At 64.1% G+C, this 22,263-nt stretch overlaps 1 protein-coding gene across 7 annotated transcripts in view; it reads right to left on the bottom strand.

Annotated features, from left to right (window-relative positions):
* WNT7B (Wnt family member 7B) overlaps positions 1–21,474 on the bottom strand; it is a 103,406-nt gene extending 81,932 nt beyond the window's left edge. The window contains exon 1 of one of the 7 annotated variants that reach the window (XM_073788070.1): positions 20,968–21,474. In XM_073788070.1, the coding sequence (XP_073644171.1) occupies positions 20,968–21,063 (96 nt within the window). In that variant the 5' untranslated portion in view covers positions 21,064–21,474. The remainder of the gene's footprint in view (positions 1–20,967) is intronic. The other 6 variants (XM_073788066.1, XM_073788067.1, XM_033865844.2 and 3 more) reach the window with 6 other exon arrangements.
* Positions 21,475–22,263: the final 789 nt, after the last annotated feature.

The following is a 22,263-nucleotide window of genomic DNA, read 5'->3' as shown; positions in this document are numbered from 1 at the left end:
TTGTGCAAGGAGGGGGCTGCCACTGAACAATCGGAGGGTCTTTCTCCTGCCAGAGAGGTCCAAGTGGATGGGGCTGCCCCGAGGACGAGGGGGTTCCAGCGGGGCTGAGGGGCAGGTGACCACTGCCAGGTGACAGATGGGCAGAGAAGTGGCCAAGGGCGGGGGGGGGGTGGGCTTTGCTGTATTATTAGCTGGGTACCAGGCTGCCCACCTGGCAGCTCTGCGGGGAGGGGTCAGGAACATGAGCGCTGGTGCGGGCCAGCTTGTTTGGAACCCTGGCTCTGCCTTTTCCTAGCTCTGAGACCTCAGGCAAGTTTCTTAACCTCTCTGTGCCTCAGTTTCCACACCTGTAAAGTGGGAGTAATAATAGCCATGATCACCACAGAGCTGCCGGGAGGGGTGCTTGAGGCGAAGCACATGGCACTTCGTAGCTGGCCTGTGGCGAGAGGCCATGGACGTTGGCCATCATTAACTAACTCTCACAGCCTGAGACTGGAGCCCCATTACTGACCCTCATTCACTGAGCCCCCAGGATCCAGCCCCCTTGCGGGGGGGCTGTTTCCATCAGGGGGACCGGGCTTAAACCGGCAACTCTGAAGCCAGTGGGTGCTCATATCAGCCACTGCATCCACCACCAAGGGGTTCATTCCTGGACCAGCTCTTCCCTCTGACCCAGCGGTTTCACACTAGGGTCTATACGCCCAAGAAAAGTAAGCACTTACATCTGCCAAAGGACATGAACGCGGGTCTCCAGCTCAAACTGGGAACAGCAACCCAGGTGTCCATCACCAGGAGAATGAGAGATAAACTGCAGGACATTCACCCAGCCAGATGCGAACCGCTTACACGGATGCTTCCCCCAGACACCACGTGGAGTGAAAGACGGGAGAACGCCAATGCTACCACGTATGAGAAGCTCCAGGCAGGGGCTTCCCTGGTGGCGCAGTGGTTGAGAGTCTGCCTGCTAATGCAGGGGACACGGGTTTGAGCCCTGGTCTGGGAGGATCCCACATGCCGCGGAGCAACTAAGCCCGTGAGCCACAACTACTGAGCCTGAGCGTCTGGAGCCTGTGCTCCGCAACAGGAGAGGCCGCGATAGTGAGAGGCCCCGTGCACCGCGATGAAGAGTGGCCCCCGCTTGCCACAACTAGAGAAAGCCCTCGCACAGAAACGAAGACCCAACACAGCAAAAATAAATTAATTAATTAATAAACTCCTACTCCCAACATCTTCTTAAAAAAAAAAAGAAGCTCTAGGCCAAGCAGGACTCAGAAGTCACCCTGAGGTGGGAGGCACTGATGGGGAGGGGCCGGGGGGAGCCTGCTCTGCTGGGGGCCCGAATGTTCTCTATCTCAAGCTGGGCAGGGGTTACACAGGTGCCCATGTAGGTGAAAAGGCATCAAAATGCCCATTAGAGATTTCTGCACTTTATGTAAGTTATACCTCGACAAAAAAGTAAACTGTTGCAATACAGAAGTTTACAGGGCTGGCAGAACAAGGCAAGAATACAAACTCCAAGTTTTCTGACAAAAATTAAAATAAAGAAAGCACAATTAAGAAATAAAATGTGTGGGGCTTCCCCAGTGGCGCAGTGGTTGAGAGTCCGCCTGCCGATGCAGGGGACACGGGTTCATGCCCCGGTCCGGGAGGATCCCACATGCCGCGGAGCGGCTGGGCCCGTGAGACATGGCCGCTGAGCCTGCGCGTCCGGAGCCTGTGCTCCGCAACGGGAGAGGCCACAACAGTCAGAGGCCGGTGTACCGCAAAAAAAAGAAAAAAAAAGAAAGAAATTTGAACATTAAAAATCATTCCTGGATGCTTCGTGTGCCCGGCCTTGAGGGGTGCTGACCCCTCCTGCAGCACATGCTCCTGGGGGCTGCTGTGGGCTGGGCCCCCGCCCCCTGCAGGCAGAGCTGGGTTAGGCCAGAGCACAGCCCGAACCCAGGCTCAGAGGCCCGGGGATCCAAGGGCATCCTCAGCCTGGCTCTGCTGAGGGCTGCCCCCTGCCTGCCTGCCGCCCTCTGCCTCTGCCTGGACTTCGTCCAGATGCTGCCAGCCTGTCCCCACTGGGCCCTGATCCTCTGGGAACCCTGAATAGAGAGGCAGGCTGACTCAGCAGCTCCCGGGGCAATAAGAAGCGTGGGCGCGGGAGACCCTGAGGACCGTGACATTGGAGGGAGCCCTTCATCAGTGGGACCGCACCAGGCAGGGCCCTTCTGCTCTCAGCCTGCCCCCGGGCAGCACTCGGGGCCAGGGGGCAGAGCTGTCCACCTGCTAGCTGTCCTCTGCCCCGAGGAGCTGGGCCCACCAGTGGGGCCAGACCCTGACGGGCAGCCTCTTCCCAGTGCCACCCAGCTAAGGCCCCTGTCTAGGCCAAGCACCAGTCCTGCCATGGCCCAGCCTTAGGGCTCTTCCTTGGGAAACAAGAGCGGGGACCCTGAGGACCCAAGAGGGGTCAAGTGGGGGAGCCCATGTCTCACCAATGCTCAGGATTAGAGCCACCCTGCCCCTCCCTGTCTCTGTGTAGGACACCCCTGCTTCGTTCAGGAGCTAACACCCTCCAAACCTGCCCCAGCAGCTAGGAGTCTACCCTAAACCCCTCATGCTGTTGGGCTCAAGGTGGCGTGAGCACCTACTGTGTGCTGGACTCTGGGCTCAGGGGTCCCCTCAGTAGCGGGACGGGGGGCAAATGTTGTGAAAATAATTATAATTATTATTGTTATTCCTCAGAATAAGGACTGAAAGGCCCAGAAGGTCCAGCCACCTGCCGAGTAGCTCATGGAGGGAGGGAGGGAGGAGGGAGGGAGGGAGGGAGGGAGGGAGGGAGGAAGGAGGGAGGGAGGAAGGAGGGAGGGAGGGAGGGAGGAAGCCGGGACCAGGACCCATACATCCTGGCCCCAGACCGGTCAGTGTCTCATCACCCTGTCCCTGACCCTCAAAGACAGTTGGAGAGGTCACCTGTCCACCTGGAGAACCATCCTCCCCCATCGGTCCCTGGGGGCACGAGGCTACACTGGGAGGCACCTCCCAGGAGGGCTGCTGAAGGAGGCCCCCAAACCTGAGCCAGGCCCTCCCCACGCAGGCCGCGTGCTGCTCCAGGGTGGTGGCCCATCTCATTCCCCACTATGCAGTCTGCCTGGCCTGCGCCAGGCCCAGCTGAGCCTCAGTGGTCACCGTGGAGCTGCCGAATGAGTGGCGGACGGACGCATCAGCCAGTGGGACTCGTGAGGGCAGCTCGCGCTCAGCTGCTGGGGCCTCCCAGGACAATGACCCCGCGCGCGTGGACAGCAGGACACTGCAGCTGGCACGCTCTCAGCGGGGCGGGGGACCCAGGCGCACCCCGTTTTCTCTTCGACTGTTACAGGTCGATAAAGAGCAGATTTTATTCCCACTTTACATATTGTTGAGAAACAATATGTTTCTCCGGATGAGGGCCGAGCACGTGGATCCCGGGATGTGGGCAGGGCGCCGGGATTATGGGAGTGAAGCCACCCGAGTGCCCTCGACAGGGCACGGATCCCCTGGCATCGGCCTGTCCTCCTACTTAGAGAGCCAGCCCGGGTCCACGTGACAGAACAGTCTCTCAGGCCCAGAGGAAGCCTCGCGCCATCTGATCTGTCCTCAGGGCCTTAAAACTATGGCCACGGATGCGGCCGCAGGAGCCAGGCACCTCCACCTCAGCATCTCGTTTCTCCTACAAATTCCCGAACAAGGACCCCACAGACCACAGCCCGGGATAGAGATACCCCCGCAGAGGGCAAACGGCCTCCCGCGGCATGGACCCCCAGCTCCCTCTCACTGGACAGAACACCAGCTCTAGTGCAGCCCACCCACCCCCAGGGCTCTGGGCTGGAGCAGCCCCTGCCCCTGAAAACCGCATAATCCTGGGCTTGTCCCCGAGGCCTGGACTGGGGCAGCACTCCATGGGGGAGACTAGGGTCTAAGTACCTTCCGGAACCCAGACCTCATGACTCAGCCCACCGGGCCTCAACACCCCAGCCCCCTCCCAGAGCCCCGGGAGCCAGGAGGGGGTCACTGGGGGACATCCTGCTTTCCTCCTGGGGAGGAGGCTTGTACCACCTTTGGGAAGGTGAGCAGTGATGAGAGAGGGCTTCCGCCGGCAGCCCAGGACTCCCTCTGCCCTCCGGGGCGGCCCACCCCAGCTCCAGTCTGCCCCTCCGCCCTGCCCCCGTACCAGCAGGACATGGCTTCAGGGCCTGAGCCAGGCCTCCCGGCCCGGCCCTGGGCTGCTCCTCATTGGCCCTGGGTGCTGTCAGTCTTGAGGCTGGCCCCGGGCACACCCCTACCACTCATTCTTACCCTCCAACACTTGGCTTTCCGCCTCTGCACCTTCACCCTCCAGTTCCTCTTCCCAGACCTGCTGATCTCACCCCGGCAGAGACCCTCCTCCGAGAGGCCTTCCCACCCACCAGACCCCCAGGGAGCCAGGACTCTGTGCTTGACTCCCTCAGGCTTCTCCTGATGCCATTTGGGGCAGGGTCTGTCCACCACCACCAGCTGGGGGATCCCCAACATTGCCCAGCACCCAGCCGGGCTCTGAGCTGCCCTTGGACGTAAGCACCTCCACCCCCATGGAGGTGGGGACAGGCGGGCCGAGATGGCCAGATCCCCAGCCTGCCTGCAAGCCCCCATCCCTGGCCCGGCCCTGGCCGCCCAGCTGCCCAGGGCTCCTCCAGCCCACGCTCCTGGCCGGGCGCTTTGTAATTCTTCCTCCTCAGGCATCCTCCGGCAAAATATTTGAAGAATGTTCTAATTATCTGCGATCAGCCAGGGAGGCGAGCTGGGGTCCACTTGTCCAGGAAGTAACTCCGCAAATACCTGGGAGGGCGGCACCTGGCCCCCACGCCCACCCAAGGCTGCGTCCCTGCCAGCCTCTCCCTCAGGTGGGCAGAAGTTGGCCCAGGACATTACAGCCACAGATGGCCTGGAAGAGGCTCTCCACCGGCTCTGGAGCCCAGCAGGGCCCCGTGGGCAGAGTGGGGGGCAGGGGTGCACGCTGGTCTCAGTGCTCCTGTTTGTCAAATGGGACAAGAATGTCTTCCAAGTCTGGGGTCACACTGCAGACCCCCTGGGCCACCATCACAGTCCCAGAGCCGGCACCGCAGGGTCCCCACAGCCTTCCCCTGTCAGATGGATCAGGATAGAACGGAACAGGAGGCTGGGGGCTGATGCAGCCAGTGCAAGGGCCCAGTGGCACGCAGGCCACCTGCCCCTGCTCTGATCTGCCTTGAATCTGCACATCTCCTTCCCCAGCCGGGGTTCTAGGCCAGCTTGGGGGAAGCATGGGGCTTGGGGACATCCCCAGACCTCAGGAAGGCCACTCCAAGGCTGTTCTGAGACTGTTTTCTCATCTGAAAATCGGACACGATCAATCCTCTGTTGGCAAATGGCTTCTCCCTCTACTGGGTCAGGAAGTACCTGAACCCCCTGGGACGTGGCCGGAGGCGGTGCAGGGAGTGGAGCCTGTGCAGAGGGCAGGCCTGATCGCAGCCTGCCTGACCCTCTGACCTGTCGCCTAACCTGCCCAGTCACAGAGCCTGCACTTACGGGGGCGACAAAACAACACCCTTGTGAAAAAAAAAAATCCAACGAAACAAAAAGACCACCCTTCCTGAGCAGTGTCCCCCACCCTGTCCTACTGCATCCCCATGGGGTCTCTTCAGGGTGGGCCTTGCCAGCCCCCTTTACAGATGAGGAAACTAAGCCTTCAAGAGGACACCCAGCAGGGAGCCCCGTGGTGCTGGGCAGGGAGGAGGGTGTCCCAAGCAGCCTGGAGAGAGGCCTGGAGGCAGGAAGGGGCCCAGCTGGCCCCCCCGCCCACCCTGGCCTCAGTTTCCCATCTGCAGAGTGAGGGGCTGAAGCGACAATCTAGGTACCTGCAGCTGTATCCTAAAGAAGGTTCTCTGGGTTGGGGTCCTGTGTTCGAATGCCGCTCAGCCACTGACTCTCACTGGCCTCTGGGAGCCTCAGTTTACCCATCAGTCCAGCTCGTGGGCAGGGCCTCCTGCGGGCTGGCTCCCTGCACCCGAGTCTGGCCCTGCAATCTTTCCAGGCCACTGCTCCGCTCAGCTCGCTGCCCGCAGCGTTCCCGGGGAAGAGAGCAAAGCGTCCGCCTGCTCCCTCGTGCCCCCGGCGGGCGGCTGCCAGCCCGCCCTCCCCACATAGCTGGCATTCCTGGCCTGGCATCCTGGGACCCCACCCTGGTGAGAAACCAGGCAGTCTGAGGGAAAGCAGGTGGCAGGCAGGGGGTCTTGGGCAGGGCTGCGGCCACCACCATCCACCCCCACATCTGCCGAATCTGTGAAGTCGGAACCTCACCTAGTCATTGTGACCCTACAACTTCAGGACGTTGACCTCTGACCTCAGGAACTTCCAGACCTCTGCTGGGCATTTAGGCCCATCACGACACTCCTGAATTCCGACCACACTGGACCAGCAATTCCCCCTCCAGGGCCACCCTGACCCCCTCCAGCAGCCAGGCAAAATTCAAGGCCCAGCTTGGTACCCCCTCCTCCAAGAAGCCCACCCAGCTCTCTCCTCTGTTCTCCCTTCCTCCTGCCCAGCATGGTCACATCTAGCCAGGCTCCTGAGGAGGCCTTTAGGGGCTATTCAGCAATACCCACCTGGCCAGGCCACGGCCACACTTCCTGCATCCTCTGCTGTGCCCTAGACCTTCCCTAGGCCTTACCCCTGACCTTTTGCCTCGCTCCATGTACAGGAGGGGATACTAACACCCAGAGGTGCCAGAGCACCTGAGGTCCCACAGTGAACTGAGGCCCGAGCAGGGATGAGACCCCTGGCCTGGGCCTCGGCCTCGGCCCCGATGCCCCAGATCTGTCGGATGTGGGGGCGCCTGCGGGCCCGGATGACCAGGATGCCAGTCTGAAACCTCAGGACAGACGGATGGACGGACAGGCGGGCGGAACAGGTGGGAGGAGGCTGGCAGGCCCCACTGGCCCGTGGCTAGGCTGGGAGTCTCAGTGCCTAGTGGCTTGGCCAGCACTCTGGCCTTCCCGACCACTGCGGACCTGGTATGAGCAGCGGGTCTGGGGGCCAAGGCCCTGTGGACAGTGGGAAGCGAGCCATCCCCTCTGTGCAGACTGCAGGGCTGAGTCCCTGCCCTGGCACTGAGCCTCAGGCAGGCATCCTGGAGGGTCCCTCTCCCAGGAACAGATGAGGGTGGGACCCTGCCTGGGCCACTCAGCACCTCAGAGCAGAGTGTGAGTGTGAGTGAGCCCAGCCCCCTCCAGGCTCTCCCCCATTCCACAGCCCTGCCCTCTGCTCTCACCGAAGCTGGGGCCCTCTCTGGGTCAGAAGCCCCTGCACAGTGCCCTCACCACCCACCTCTCTCTTCAAGCAGCCCACTGCTCTGGGCTGCTCCCTCCAAGAATTCCTGGGCCCCCGGGGCCTGCCCAGCCAAGTGCCTCAGCTTGGGTGCCTTTTGGGATGGGTGCCCACCCTCTCCAGGAGGAGCCTCCTCCTCACGCCCCCCCCCCACCCCCTTCAGCCTGGCTGTGATGACCTGAACGATCGGTGAGCGCTTCCTGGGGCTAGAACACCTCCCCGAGCTCAGGGGGCCCCAGGGCTTGACCCAGGTGGCCCGGGGTCCTGAGCACCACCCTTGCCTTCCACTGCCAGCCCCCGGTTAAAGGAGAAGGGCAGTACCTTGTCCCCAGCCACCTGGCAGGTATTTGGTATCAGAGCCCAGAGCAGGACCGGGCTCTGCAGCCGTTCTTCCCGCCTCCGGCTCTGCCCCAGGCCCTGTCTGTCTCTTCAGCGTCCACCCGCCCACGGCCCTGCCAGCCTCCTGCCTCCCCTGCTTCCTCCCCTTTTCCCCCCTCCCCCAACCCCCACAGGAGTCCCAACCGCAGAAGGAAGGTCAGGAGTGGGCTCTGGGTTACGCTCAGACTTGACTGCAAACCCTTGCTCTCCGCTCCTCTCTGGGACAGGATGGCAGACAAGCATGTGGCCCAGGGGGTCAGCCAGAGGCTCCCCTCCGACGCCCACTCCTCAGGCAGAAGCTAGACATCGAGGACTTCCCTAGGCCATGGAGTCATCAGCGCTCGGACCCTGCCTCACTCCTGGAGCTGCACAAAAGGAAATAAAGAAGGGCCCGGGAGGGGGGGGTGCAGGGGGAAGGTTCCACTCCTTACACAGCTCCAGGAGCTGCGGCCTGGAGTGAAGCCCTGCCTGACCACACAGCCCCGATGTGGCATTTCCAGGCCAGTGTCTCCGGGGTCCCCCGCGCCCTGGGTGCTCCGAGCTACTGGGGACAGGGTGAGTGACCAGAGCCCAAGGCTGCTGATTCCCTGTCCGGTGCGCCTGGGCTCCTGCCCCGTCACCCCGTGCACACTCCTTGAGCACCCCGACGGCCCGGCGCCTGGCATCCCAGCCTATCTCATGGACCTGAGGCTCAGGAGGGCCGCCCTGGGAGCCTGGGCATGCTGGACACCATGCTCCACCGCCAGGGCAGTGCCACCATGAGGGGTGACGCCGCCAGGGCACTGCCAGGGGCTTGGCCCATTGGGGCCACCAGGCCAGCACTTTAGCCTGCTGCAGGGCCCAACCCAGGCAGCCGGGGCACAGGACACAGGACAGGCCCGGGAAGATGGGGACAGCAAGGTGATGGTTCCGGCTGCTGCCGGAGGGGGCATGTCAGCTGCACCTGGAAATTCCCAGCACTCGCAGCCACTCACCCGGGCAAGGTGGGAGTCTGGGGATCCTGGCAGTCATCCTGGCACCCAGACCACCCCGTGTCCACCTGCGCCAACACACCTGGGACCTGGAGGCCTCTGCCACCACCGGGCAGTGGGCCCTGACCAGGTCAGCGGGCCTCGCTGAGCCCCAGACACACAAGCAGCCATCTGACCATCCAACATGTGTTTACTGGGAACCAACTGAGAGCCGAGTGCTGTGCTGGGCACTGGGGGAGGGGGCAGCGGTCAATCCCACAACCGCAGGCCTGGCCTCTCCGAGCCTGGGTGCTGACAGGGCTCCCCTCCCACACTCGGCCTCCCATCAGCCCTGCAGATCCCGCCGGGGAAATCCGCCTCCTCCCCTCAGCACCCCTGCGTCTGAGGCCAGCGGGACCAGCCTCCTCCCCTCTCCCCTGTCGTCCACCCTGAGCCCGGGGGCTTTCCTTAGCTCTGGATGAAGCTGCCCGTCCCAGCCCTGCAGCTCCCCAGGCCTGGGGCAGCTGCCCTGCCAACACTCCGACCTCACCTCCCACTGCGCACCCCACTCTAACCAGCCGCCACCCACTCCCCGTCCCCCCAGCCCCAACCCCAACATCCCCGTCATCCCGCTGCCGCCAGCAACGCCACCCTCCTTCTCTCCGGCACATCCTTTAGGACCCAGTTCAGAGGTCACCTTCTGTGAGAGGTTTTCCCTGGTCTACCCTCACTGCACACGGACTACTGTTCCTGCTGCGGGTACCACAGGGCTTTGCATAATCGTGGGGAAGGAAGGGGGCTTCCCAACTCCACCTGCACACATGGCCAGTCGCGTTCCCCTGGCACAGGGGCTGCAGGGGGTGCGGCTGGTGTGGAGAGCAAGCTGGGGCTGCTGGGGAGGATGGGCGGGAGGTCAGCAGGGGAGAGCAGGGCCCCTGAGCACCGAGGCCTATCACCTGGAAGGAGAAACTGAGGTCCAGAAAAGGGGAGGGTTGCCCACAAGGTTTCCTCAAGTCTATGGCACAAGGCACCATACACATGCTGCCCCGGCAGAGGTCGCCAGCTGGCCAGCTGGGCCACCTCCTCTCTGCTCAAGCCGGTCTCAGAGGAAGAAGGTCAGGGCCCATGGCAGAGAGGGACCCAGGGCAGGAATCAGGGCTCCTCGGCTCTCCCGCACCTACCAGGAAAGCTGTCCCTCTGGCCCCAAATCCAAATGTGGAAGCAGCCCTGAGCCTGAGAGTTGGAGCCTCATGACTCCTGGTCGACGGACAGTTCTAACCAGCTGGGTTAGCTGGTTTCTCCACCCATGTGAGGTTACAGGCAGCGAACTAGAAGCAGTGGAGTTTGCTCAAGGCAGGAAACCTGCATCAGCAGAACGCCATGAGAGGCAGCCCAGGCCTAAGGGTCAGGCAGATCCAGGTTCGAGTCTGGGCTCAGCCCTGTTGCGCGTGACCTAGAGGGTTATTCGGTGCTCTGACCTTCACGCTCCTCCCAAGTGGGAGGCCCTTGCTTGGCTCCCCTTTTCTGGCAGCCTGGGAGGGAGCAGATTCAAAGCAGACCCCAGACGTCTGCACACATCCACTCCACGAGAGAAAGCCTTTCCAGGGGGGCCTGGTCCTGCAGAAGTGGAATGCAAAGCCCTGTGTCCCCAGTCGGGGGCCCAGGGGGCAGGTAGTGTGTTCTGGAGGAATTCCTATTCGAAAGGGTTTTGCAGTTTGGGACAGTGAAGGCCTAAGTCTCAGCTCCGGATCCCTCGACACCCTGGCCCTTGGCACCCTGGCAGCACTGCCACGTGCTACGGGGAGGGTGAACCCCGCCATCACCAACCCTTCCAAAGGCTCCTGCCAGGGGCCTGCTCCTTCATAGCTCCAGCTGGACATGGCAGCAGGGCTTTCTAGCACAAGGAATACCTCTGGCCTGGGAGGCACGTGGAGAAAGGTCGGGAGCAGGGATGGCCATGGGGGGTGGTTCCAGAAAGGGATGGAGGCCCACAGGTGTCACTGGGGTGGGACTGCCAGGGGCTGCTGACTTGGGCTCTTCCAGACCACAGCTGATGCCAGGGAGCTGCTTGCTGGGCAGGGTGGGGTACCCCCTCGGTCCCGCTCCAGGCAGCCGGCAGGCTTTAGGGTCTGCGGCAACAGTGTCTACCTGGGGGCTGCAGAATTTTAGTGTCTTCTACCCACAGCCGCAGATGGAGCCCTTCTGGCATCCCCAGTGCCTCAGAGGCCACCTGCTCCGGCCCGAAACTGGGAGAGGCATCAGTGGGCAGGGGTCCAAGCCCTGCCCTGTGTTCCGCTGCTGAGGCTGTAGGATGACCGGCCCAGGGCCTCAGCATCTCCACCCACGGAGCAGGCCATCCACACCACATGGCTGCCTTACACAGGGGACCAGGAGTTCTGGCTTCCTTCCAGGCAAGGCCTTTCCCCATCATCCCGAGCCCTCACTCCTGCATCTGCTTGTATGCCTCCAGGGCTGGAGAGCTCACTGCCTCCCTGCCAATAGGGGGGCTGGCCCAGAGGATGAGGATGCCCTGGGTGGGAAGCAGGACCGGGAGGGGGCCTGGGCAGGCGGAGCAGCTCTGTGATGGAGACCGGGAAGATGGAGAAAGGGAAGAGGAGCGCACCTGTGCCCACCCCCACCCCACCGGCTGGCCCGAGGGGAGGCCCCTGCCCTGAGCCAGGGAAGGAGGACAAATGGTGGTTTTGTCCTTGGCCAGCCGGCGGCCCGCACCACACAATGACCCTTTCATCAGGCTGAGGGAGCCCTGGGCCGGGGTTTCATCTGACAAGGGAGGGCGCCGGCCTCCTGTCCCCTTGCTGGGGGAGTTGGGGCGGGGGGGAGGTGAGCTGTGTCTGAGCTGGACCCAGGACCATGCAACATGGAGGCCTCAGGAAGCCAGCTGAAGCCCCTGCATCTGCCCCAGGAGGAGCGAGGCCCCAGGAGGTTAGGGGGCTGGCCACAGGCCACATGGAGGGGCCTGTTCTGGGTACCCCAAGTCCTGAGCTGACAGAGGGTCTGCATCCCCTCACCCAAGGCCTCCACCCCACCTCACCCCCTCGTCTGCCACCGCCCGCAGGGTCCTTCCAGGGCAGTCGGACCATGGCATTGGTCCAGGTCCCCAGCCCAGTTCCAGGCTCCCCGCAGGCTGAGCAGCCCTGGCCCCCTGCTCCCCAAGGCTGGCATGAGGCTCGGGGGGACACAAGTGTGTGGGGAGGGCAGAGGCAAGGAGTGCAACTTGCCAGACCTGTGTCCGTGGTGTCCCCAGAGAAGCCCAATGAAACAGTGTGCAGTCAGGGCATCAAAACTCAAAAATCACCCCCCTTCGTGGTGACCTCCCCTCTCCAGGGCACCTCCAACAGCTGTCTGTACCACCCCGGAGGCCCCAGAGATCCCGGGACTCCTCTCGCTATTGGACCAGAGCCGGGAGGGCTGTTACCCAGAGGTGACCTCAGGAAAGGGCCTCTCTCCTGGACCCTGACATTCTTGTCTGCCCACCTCAATAAGATGCCGAGAGGCTCCCTGGAGAGGAACCCTGGGTGGATGTGTTTGCCAGTGAGTATCGTTCCTTCCTCTAAGAGTCTCTGTTGTGCTTCTGTTTAGTCTGGGCAACTCCTATCCATCCTTCAAAACCCTGTCTAAGTGTCACCTCCTCCGGGAAGCCCTCTGAGATCCCCTAGAGAGTTCATCACTCTCTACTGAACAAGCACAGACACAGGGCCTCCCTCTGTCATGGGTGGCCAGCCTCCCTGCTCCTAATAGCTGAGAACGACCCCATCTTCTGAGCACTTACTGTATACCAGGCAACCAGCAGAGCTCATCTCAGCATTTGCCTGTTGAAGTCTCACACCCCCTCTAGGTTACTGTTCCCGTGGCCCCCACTGTACGGAGGACACAGCTGAGGTTACGGGATGTACCCAGGCAGTAAGAGGAGGAACGGTGATGTGAACCTGGTGTCTGCGTCACCATCAGGCCCCTTGGCTTCACAAGGACCAAAGGGAAACGTGGTTAGAAAATGGGCCCTTCTCCTGCGGGCCGCAATACATAGCTGCAGGACCTAACGCAGCCCTGGGAGGAAGCATGGGGGGACCCACCTTCCCCTCCTGACCCTCCCGCCCCACACACAGAAAGTTGAAGGAGTCATGTCCCAGATGCACCACCTCCCCCTTTAACTAGTGGCTGTCGAGACTCACTCACACGTCAACGATGTCTCGAGGTTCTCTGTGATCAGAGCAGTTCTATTCGTATATCTTGAGCTGGGGGTCCCTTGGGGGTTGAGATTTTGTCAGGTTCCCCAGCTCGGCTCACCCGTGTGCACACCCCTCCACAGAGCCACACGTGCTTTTGAATCCCAGTGGCGTATGGGCCTGACCTGAGCCTGTGCTGGAAGGATCTTCATTTCCAAGTGACCGACGGCAAGCATACTGAGGCCCAGAGAGGCCCGTGGACCTGCTCGAGGCCACACAGCAGAGTTCCTCCCGTACCGGGACACGCACAGTCTCCTAGGCTAGGAGCTGCTCCTCCCCAGGGCAACCTGTCCCCGCCTGAGCCGGTGGCCCCATTCTGCCCCCACGTAGGCTGCGATACCATGGGAGTGGGCCTGATTCAGCAGCCCCCTTCCAGGGTCACGTCCACAGGGCTTCTGGAACTGCGGTTGGCACCACCAGTAAAGCCACAGCGGCAGAGCCGGGAAGAGGCCCCGCCTTGGCAGGGCAGTGGTGAGCGCCCTCACCCCCACGGCCAGGTGGTCGGTGAGTAACTGCCCCGTCACCATGACTCACTCTGGTCCCCAGAGCGGCGGTCACCATGAGAAACTCGTACCGGAAGACCTGGGGGGATCACTGCAGCCAGCCCCACGTCTGGGAGAGGGAGGCCGAAACCAGAAGGGACCTGCCCAGGACAGTAGGTCAGCCTGGTCCTGGCACGAGGCCTGAGCCTGGCCCCCAGACCCACCGAGCCGGCACCGCAGGCCCTCCCCTCGGCCTGCAGCCCCCCACCTGCCCTCCCTCAGGCCCTTGCTGATCCTCACTGGCCCTGAGAGCGCCGGCTCTGACAACAGTGGAGAGCCGCGCTGGCCGGAGCTGCCTCGGATGGCCAACCAGGCCAAGCTCAGAGTCCGGCAGGGGCTCGGGGCTCTTCCAGGCCAGCACACCCGTCCGACCAGATCAGTGGCAGCGGCCCAGGCATGCATCTGGGATTCGCTGTGCACGGACCACAGCCCGGGATGCGGAGCCGGGAGAGCAGCCCAGATGAAAGGGGCAGGATCAATTGTCCGCCAGTGTTTGTGATCCCAGCAATGGATGCCTTCTGGAAAGTTCTCTGGGGCAGAAAGAAGCCTCTGCCCAGGGCCCCCTCCTGCCCCTGGCATCCTCAGATCCCCAGGGCCAAGCTCTGGGAGCATTCTGAGAAGGCTGCTGAGATGGGCTTTACCACTGACCCCCAACTGTGACTGAAGCACTTTGCACGGCTGCCTCACCTGCATTCAGGCCTCAGCTCATAGGCGGCCCACAGGGTCTTCTCTCCACACTCACATTCATTTGCATCACTGAGGACCTGCTTCCACCCATGGCATCCTACACACCTAACCCTAACCCTAGTCAGCCCTATGCCCACCAACAGTGGGGGGAAACCCAGCGATGCCGGAGCCTCCCTTGCTCCCTCTCGGGAACGCTGGCGTTAGTTTCTGCTCAGGAAAGGCTGGCCTCAGCACTTTCTTCCCGCTGGGGCTGAAGGTCAGGCTGGACTGACGCTGCGGCAGGGGTTGCTGATGGCGGGGCAGGGGGCAGAGTCTGCCGTCCTGCCCTCCCCCCCACACACACCCACTCCAGACCCCAGCACCGGTCCAGGAACGTTCGGGGAAGCTGTTGCCTTAGGAGAATTTCTGCCAACAAAGCTGGCAGTGCACACTCGAGGAGTGAGCCTCTGTGGGCACAGATGGTAGTCACGGCAGGCCTGGATTTGGGGTGCCAACCCCCAAAGGAAAACTTAGGGTCTGTAGAGGTGTACTGGCCATCACCTGCCCCAGAGCCCCTCAGCTGCTGCCCCGGCATCCCACTCTCACCAGCTCCTGAGCCCCGAGCCCACCTCCTCGTCCCAGATTCTTACTCCAAACCACCCGGGGAGGACTCCTGGTTTCCCACCCCTGGACACCTCCCCGTTAACGCCAGACCCCAGCCAGCTGGCTCCGAAAGTGATTTCTTAAGCAGAGTAGCTATCGATTCCCTAGCAAGGCTTAAGATCGACATGCTGGGGATTCTGGGGAGGGGGAGACTTCTGGTCCACCTCCGACCTCTGAGAACCAGAGGCTGGAGATTTCAAGACCTGCTGAGTCGATCCAGATCCCAGGAGGAACGTCACAGCAGGACTTTCTGGCCTGGTACTTCGCTAGCCTGAGTCCCCAGTGATCAGGCGTTCCCCACCCGGCTCGGAGCCCTGCCCTGGGCGGCCTGCCCCCCCCCCCCACCCCGCCAATCCAGGCGATGCCTCCGCAGCCGGGGCTGCCCGCCGGGCCTGGAGCGCTCTCTGCGCCCGGACCTTGTAATTATGTCCCACAGCCCGGGAAACCGCGGGCCCTGCAGCATCTGGCTGCGGTTGCGAACTTTTGTTTCAAGATGCGCGACTATTTATAGAAGGAAAACTGGTAGGATAGTAATTTCCTAGGAGCTGGAGGAGAAATTGGCTGCGTCTCTATTAAAAGGGGGCGGGGGCGCGGCGATTTATTAGGACTGCGGCCGCGCGGGGGGAGGGGGTGGCGCGGGGAGCGGGAAGGCAGCGGCTGCCCCCTCTGGCCGCGTTAGGCGACCCCGGACGTGGCCCGCGTGTAAAGGAAGGGGAGGGGGAGGGGAGGAGAGAAGAGGGGGAGAACTGGCTCTGAGGTTTAATCAGTAGCATCCAGCTTAAATTCCCCCAAACGGCGGTTCCATAAATCAAACGTCTTTTTAAATCGGAGGCCAGAGCATATGCGTCCCATTAGGAATCCGGCGAAGCCACCGCTGCGCCGACGCGCCCCTCGGCTCCCTGGGCCCGGACGGGCCCTGCCAGGAGCTTCCCGGAGCCCGGCGGGCGCTGCCCGGCCCGACGCACCCGCGCCCCACGCTCCTCGCACTGCCTTGGCCGGCCGCACGCGCTCACTGCGCGCCCCCCTCGCCCCGGACGAGGAGTCGGCCGCGGCGAGGGTCGGCCCGCTCGGCGCGGCGAGAAGCCGCGCGAAACCACGGCAACCTCAGAGGACAGCTTGGGTGCTGTCTGGTGGGACGCGGCGTGCACGTGTGTGCCAGTGTGTACGCGGGGGAGCGGATGTGTGCGTTCGGCTCTCTCAAGTGTGGCACGGCCGTGCGGCCGCGTGTATTTATATAGGGAGGGGGTTCCCGTTGGTCCAGGATTCGGCTGGGAGGCGCAGGGTATCTCCGCGCTACCCGTGCGCCCTCCGGCCCTCGCGCTCCGTGCGCGCAGCCAGGTCTACCGGCGCCGTCAGGCCTCCAACGGGCCACCCTTTCCCTGACCTCAAGGCCAGAGCTTCTCACTGCCTCAGCCGCCCCCCAACTGCTCAACTTCGGCGGCCTGGGCCGGCTGGAAGACCCACAGTACCCCCGCTCCCGCGCGCGCCGGGCACCCGGCGCCCCGCCCAGGGACCTCACTGCCGCGTTCCCTCCTCGCCCAGTTCCAGTGCTGGAGCCCAGGGAGGGGGGCCCCTCACCCGCCCACCCCGCGTGTGACCCGCGGCACTCACAGGTAGCTGCCGCTGGACAGGATGAGAAAGATCTGCGGGCAATAGACGGAGAGGAGCGCGCTGCGCGGCGACAGCAGGAGCATGATGGGCCGGCGCTCCTGGCGGGGCTGCGCAGGCCCCGCGGGCAGAGCGCGTGGGCCAGCTGAGGCCGGGGTCTCCGCGGCCCTCCCAAGGTAGGGCGGCGGAACGCGGCGCTAGGGACCCGAGCGCGCGGGCCCCGGCGCAGTGGTCGCCCGTGCCCCGCCTCCAGGGCCGCGCATCTCGCTGGGGCTGGGGCTGCGGCGGGCGCTGGGGCTGGAGTGCCGGGAGGCGAGCGGGCAGTGGGCAGCGAGTGCGCCTCGGCCGCCGTCTGGCCCTCCGTCCGTCGATCGGTCGGAACCAGCTCTGTCGCTCGCTCTGGCTCACGTCTTCAAGTCTCCTGAGGCGCGCGGCTGCCATTGGACGGGCCACCCCTACATCCGCCTCCTCCGCGGGCGGGTTTTTTAAAGGGGAGGCTGACCGAAGCGTGCGGCGGGAGCCGCCTCCAGGGCTTGCCCAAACCGCCTTGGCTCGGACAATCCCCCCAACCACCAACTTCAACCAGCCACACCGCTCTGGCCCGCTCTGCAGGGTGCACCTGGGGGGAGGCACCGCGGGAGAACCACGCGGGGGCGTGCGCTCCTCCTGGGTGTTGTGCTCCGCAATGTGTGCTCCTGTGTGCGTGCACGTGCCTGCATGTGTCTGCGCGTGACTGCGGGAGCGTGGGCGCGTCTGTGAGCCCGCAGGTGTGTGCGCCCAAATGCACTGTGTTCGCTGCGCCTCTGCCTGCGTGCGCCCCTGGGTTTGGTGACACTGCCTGTGGGTCGCATGCACTCACTGCCGTGGCCAACCAGGCCCAGCGTGGTAGGGCTCAGCAGTGCACCCGCGCGCCGGCGTCTCTGCAGGGTCCTGCCTCTGAGTCTCTCTGGACAGGCTGCGCACTTGTTGGAGACCCCCCCGACAAGTGCATAGAGGCCCCCAACTCTGGCTTCCCCCACCTCACTTCCTCTACTCTCCTCTGAGGGGTTGGCTGGGATAGGTGTGGGGCGGAGCACACCCACAAGAACACACTTCTCTGAACAATCCTCCTTCCAGTGATCTTTTTAAAGCCCAAAGCACAAGGCTTTGAGTCCCACCTCCTATTGTCCGCCAAGCCAGGCTACATATGAATGTCTCTCTAGGTGCAGTGTAGATCCCTTAAGCAGGAGTGAAGGCACAAAGAGGGAAGGTGACAAGACAGGAGAGGTCTGTGCAATATGGCCAGGGGCCCCCGAGGGAGTGGACTTCCTGGCTCCTAAACCTGGCATGGAGACTGGTCCCCAGCATCCAGGAGGAGGGGGGCCCGCCTCCCCTACCTTCACCCCTCTGGGCCCTTCTGCCTCTCCTGAACCCCAAGAGCAGGAGGCGGTCATGGAGCAAGGCTCATCCTGAGGCTTCATGACCCCAGCTCCAGTGCGCAGAGGGTACCCAGACTCCAGATGGTTCCTCGCGGCCCCGGCTCGGCCTCCTCCAGGGCTGCAGCTTGGAGGCTGCTCAGTTCCAAAGTGAGGAACTGTGCCTCCTCAAAGCCATGCGTTTTGAAACCGTCCCAATCCAAGGTGCATCTGCTCTTGAAGCCCCGATCCGCAAGAAGGTTTCAAGGGCTGAGTTCTCCATTCCTGCCGGCCCAGGGGCTCCCCCAGAGGCGGCACATCTGCACTGGCACCCGGGCTGAGGGGCATGTGTGTATGGGAGCTGCACGTGTAGACGTGGGGGTGAGGGAAGCTGCTCCTGGACATTCATAATCATGGGGGTATGGGCGGGGGGAGGGGCTGTGATCACGGAAGAGTCCCGCAGTACATACAATCTCAAGATATTTCCTTGGAACTTTTATGATCCTAAAATCCCATGTCCTGGGATTCGTCAGGGCCCTGGAATACACTATCTGGAGGAGTCCCCAGGTGCCTGCGGCGGCTGTGATATCATCACCAATAAGAAAAGCTCGACTTTACTGGGACGCCCCCAGATCAAAGGCCCTCAGGATTAACCTTCCCAGCAGCCAGTGAAGAAGGTGCTACCGCTACCCCATGTTTCAGACGAGGGAAGGTGGGCTGGGAAGTTGAAGAGCTCGCCCAAAGCCACCCAGTGAGGAGCAAGGGGGAGGTTGGATCCCCAAGCCTTGTCCTTAGGCACTGGGCTTCCAAGTCATTTAACCCTTAGGTCACATCTGGCCCAGCTGCCCCTTCTCCCCACCTTGTGTAGCCAAGATGGCTTGCAAAGGAAGCAGGCCCCTTCACTCCAGTACAGGCACCACCAATGTGGCGGTGACAGGGGCTGAGTCCCCTGAGTCCCCTCCCCTCCCCTCCCCTCCCCTTCCCTCTCTTTGGCAGGTCCCAGGCTGACTCTCTGGCTTTCCTGGATGGAATTCCACAGGGGTGTTTGGAAGCCACATCTTCTCTCCCCCTGGGACTGGGAGAATATATGTTTTAGGGGGCACGCCGGGGGAGGAGTCCCCCCTCCAGGGCTCCTTGGTGGGGCAGAGGACAGAAAGGCTCAGCGAGCTCTGGTTCGCTGTCTCACGCGCTCCCAGAGAGGCTGGCACAGGTGCCTGGGCACACGGGCTGGGTCTCACTCACTGGGTTCTCTCTACTCTGACACTGGCCATCATCCTGTTGAGAACGGCCAGAGCTGCGGTCCCATTTACAGAGCGGAACGAGGAGGTTCAGGAAGGATAGGCGAGGGGGAACCTGCCCGAGCTGACTTCCACCTCGAGCCCTGGCCCCAGTCCTGGGAGCCCAGGCCGGGCACCGCCTTCAGCTCCTTCCACAGTCCCGGGCTGGGGAGGTGGGGGTGGATCCATGGAGTTCTTCCTGCAGCCGGGGGAAGGGGTGCTTGCAGAGGACTCCTGTTGAGGAGCTGGTGTTAGGCAGGGCAGTCAGAGGCGGACGTCCCAGCTCCGCCGCTTACCCTCGTGCACAGTGACTGGGCCTCCCTTGTTGCATCGCTTCCTAGTCCTCAAAACGGGAAGAGTAAAGGCACTCACCTCCACAGCTGCCAGAAGGCGGCAAGGCCTCAGTGCTGAGAACCAGGCAGTACAAGGCAAGCCTCATTAGGGGGTGCCTATTACATTAGGGGGCACAGGGGGAGTAACTGCAGGGGCTCCTGGAGGGTCCAGAAAACAGTGCCTCCCTCCCCACCCCCACCCCCCAGCAGACTCAACACACTGCACCCTTACCTCCCATAAACACACACCCAGGGACACAGCCTACAACAGACCCACAATAAACAGTGCCACCAGCAGCCGCAGACACGCCCGCCCAGGCCTGCAGAGCTGAGGCTAGGACGGGGAGCTTCCAGCCCTGCCTGTGTGGCCCCTGGCCTCAGTCCCTGCCGGCCCTGGGCCTCAGTTTCTCCATCTGTAAAATGGCGGAGGAGGCGCTGGATGGAGAGGCAACGGATGAAATTATTCTCAGGTCTGCTTCTACCTCTTTGCCAGGGAGGCCGCGGCTCGGCCGGCGGCACCGGCGCCGGTCCTCCCTCGGGGCTGTTCACCGGCTTTGCCCGCGGCCGGGACCGGGCCTGCCTTCCCCCCCACCCCCGCCCCCGCCGCCCACCCTTGGCGGCGCACAGTAGGCGCGCAGAGCGCGTCGGGGCGCGGAGCCGTGGGCCCCCCGGGCTTGGCGGACCGCGCCCCCCCTCTTCACGGTCACAGTGCCCGCCCACCCCCGCTTCGAGCGAGGCCGAGACAGATTCTGTCTAAAGGAGATCGCAGCTCAACAGGTAAGGACTCGGCTGGGTTCAGGAATGTGGAAATACGACTCGGGGCAGCTACTGCCTCAAGCAGCGAGCGCGGCCCGCCGGGAGCCCGCCCGCCCGCCGGGCCGCGCGAGGGGGAGCGCGGCGAGAGGGGGCCCGGCCGAGGGCCCCGGGCGGGCGGGGGCGCGGGGCCCGGACCGAGCCCGAAGCGGCCGGGCCGCCCGCGCGGCCCCTCCCGAGCCAGCCGGACAAGTTGTCAAGGTAATTTCAACACGTCCGGGTGATGGATAGAGACGAAGGGCCGTGGCGGGTGCCCAGGCCGGCGCGCCCGCTGCCGGGGTGCGCGCCCCCCGCCCACCCGGGGCCCTCGGCCGCCCGAAGACCCCCGCCCCCCGCCCCGGCGCGCCCTCCAGGCGGCGAGCGCTCGTCCCGGGCTCGGCGCCCAGCGCAGCCCGGGGGAGGGAAGGCGCGTCCCACCCCCGGGGCCTGGAGCCCAAACAGGTGAAAGTACGCGCCGGGCACGCTCGCCGCTACCAGCAAGCCTGGCCGCCCGCGCGTCCTCCTCTCCCTCCTCCAACCCTGGGCTGGGCGCCCCTCGGGCATACCCGCAGCTCAAAGGGCTCGGCTGCGTCTCTGCAGGGCCGGGGTGAGCGTCCAACGCGCAGGCCAGCCCCGGATCCCCGAGAGCTGCCCGTGCCCCCTTCCGGTCCCCACGTCCCCTGGGGGACACCCTGGAAGCGGCTCCTCTTGGCTGCTCCGATCCCGGGCACCGGCCCCGACCACGGGGCTACTCACCCGAGCTTCACGTAGAGAACGCCAAAGCAGAGAAACACGTAGAAAATCCACTTGCGAAAGTTTCTGTGCATGATCCAGGGAGGGGGGCTGCGCCATAGACAGCGGCGGGCGGAGGGGACGCGCGGGCCGGGCGAGGAACGGGCAGGAGTTGGGGGCTTCGGTGGACAGCTCTCAGCCGGCGCTGCGGCTCCGGCGGCCGGCGACGCGCGGGCACTCGGAGCGCGCTGCCACCATGGTGAGCCCGGGCCGCCGCCGCCGCGTGCGCCTGGGGGAGTGACCTGGGCCGGGGGCCGCAACTTCGGAGCCGGACTGTGTGACCGCGGGGCCCCACGAGGGCCGGCGGGGCCGAGGCCCGAGCGCGGCGGGCGGGCGCTGCCTCCACTGGGCGCAGGCGCCTGGGGCCGTGCGCGCCTCGCCGAGGGCTGCGGCGGCCAATGTGTCCGCACTTGTCGGCCTCCGCAGGTGACTCGCGGCCCCGGCGAGCGAGCTGCGAGCGTGCGAGCGCGCCCCAGGTAGGAGGATCCGCCTCCCGCCCGCCCTCCTCGCTCGCCGCGCGCTCTCTCGCCCTCGCTCGCGGGCTCTCCCCTCCCTTTTCTCCTCCCTCCCCCGTGACACACAAACGCATCTATTCCCCCGGAACCCCCTCCCCAGGCCGGCTCTCTTCCGATCGCCCGGCCGGGACTGGGAGGGAGGAAAGGGGTTGGGTGCGCGGGGAGGGGGGCCGCGCGGGGGAGGGTGCGGCACCGAAGGGACACCTGCGGAGGGGCCGGTCGCTCCTCTGCGCCCGCCAGGGTGGGGGGCCGGGGGGAACGGCCGATTCAAGCTGTGGTAGCCACTCGGCTTCCAGTTTCTAGTGTGGGAGGGAGAGACCACCCACCCGCCCCCGTCGCCGTTCTGGGCACGCTTACCCTACCCCCAGCAATTATCCACACGGGGTCCACCAGGGCCACACCCTTAGCCCAGGCACCTCTGCCAAGGCCGCAGGGCTCGATCAGACCCTCCTCCAGCACCCAGGGTCCCCCGACACCTGTCACTACCGCTGCCAGTGGCGCTTACTCAAAGCAGGGACAGGGAAGGGACAGACAGATGCAGGGCGGTGGCTCGGACGACCTCCTACAGAAGCTGTTTGGCTCAGCACCGTGATGGCGAGGGATAGGAGGAGGTTACGGGGGCTTCCCTGGCTGTGTGGCAGGCTCCCACCCCAAGGACTCCCTGACGGCTCTCCCCACCGCCCCCGGTCCCCTCAGTCTGCACCACCCCCTCTGCAGTGCCAGGCTCAGTATTCACGTTCGGTGC

Source organism: Tursiops truncatus, chromosome 11 (assembly GCF_011762595.2).
Source record: "Tursiops truncatus isolate mTurTru1 chromosome 11, mTurTru1.mat.Y, whole genome shotgun sequence".
Classification (NCBI taxonomy): Eukaryota; Metazoa; Chordata; class Mammalia; order Artiodactyla; family Delphinidae; genus Tursiops; species Tursiops truncatus.
This window is presented reverse-complemented; position numbering and strand designations above follow the sequence as displayed.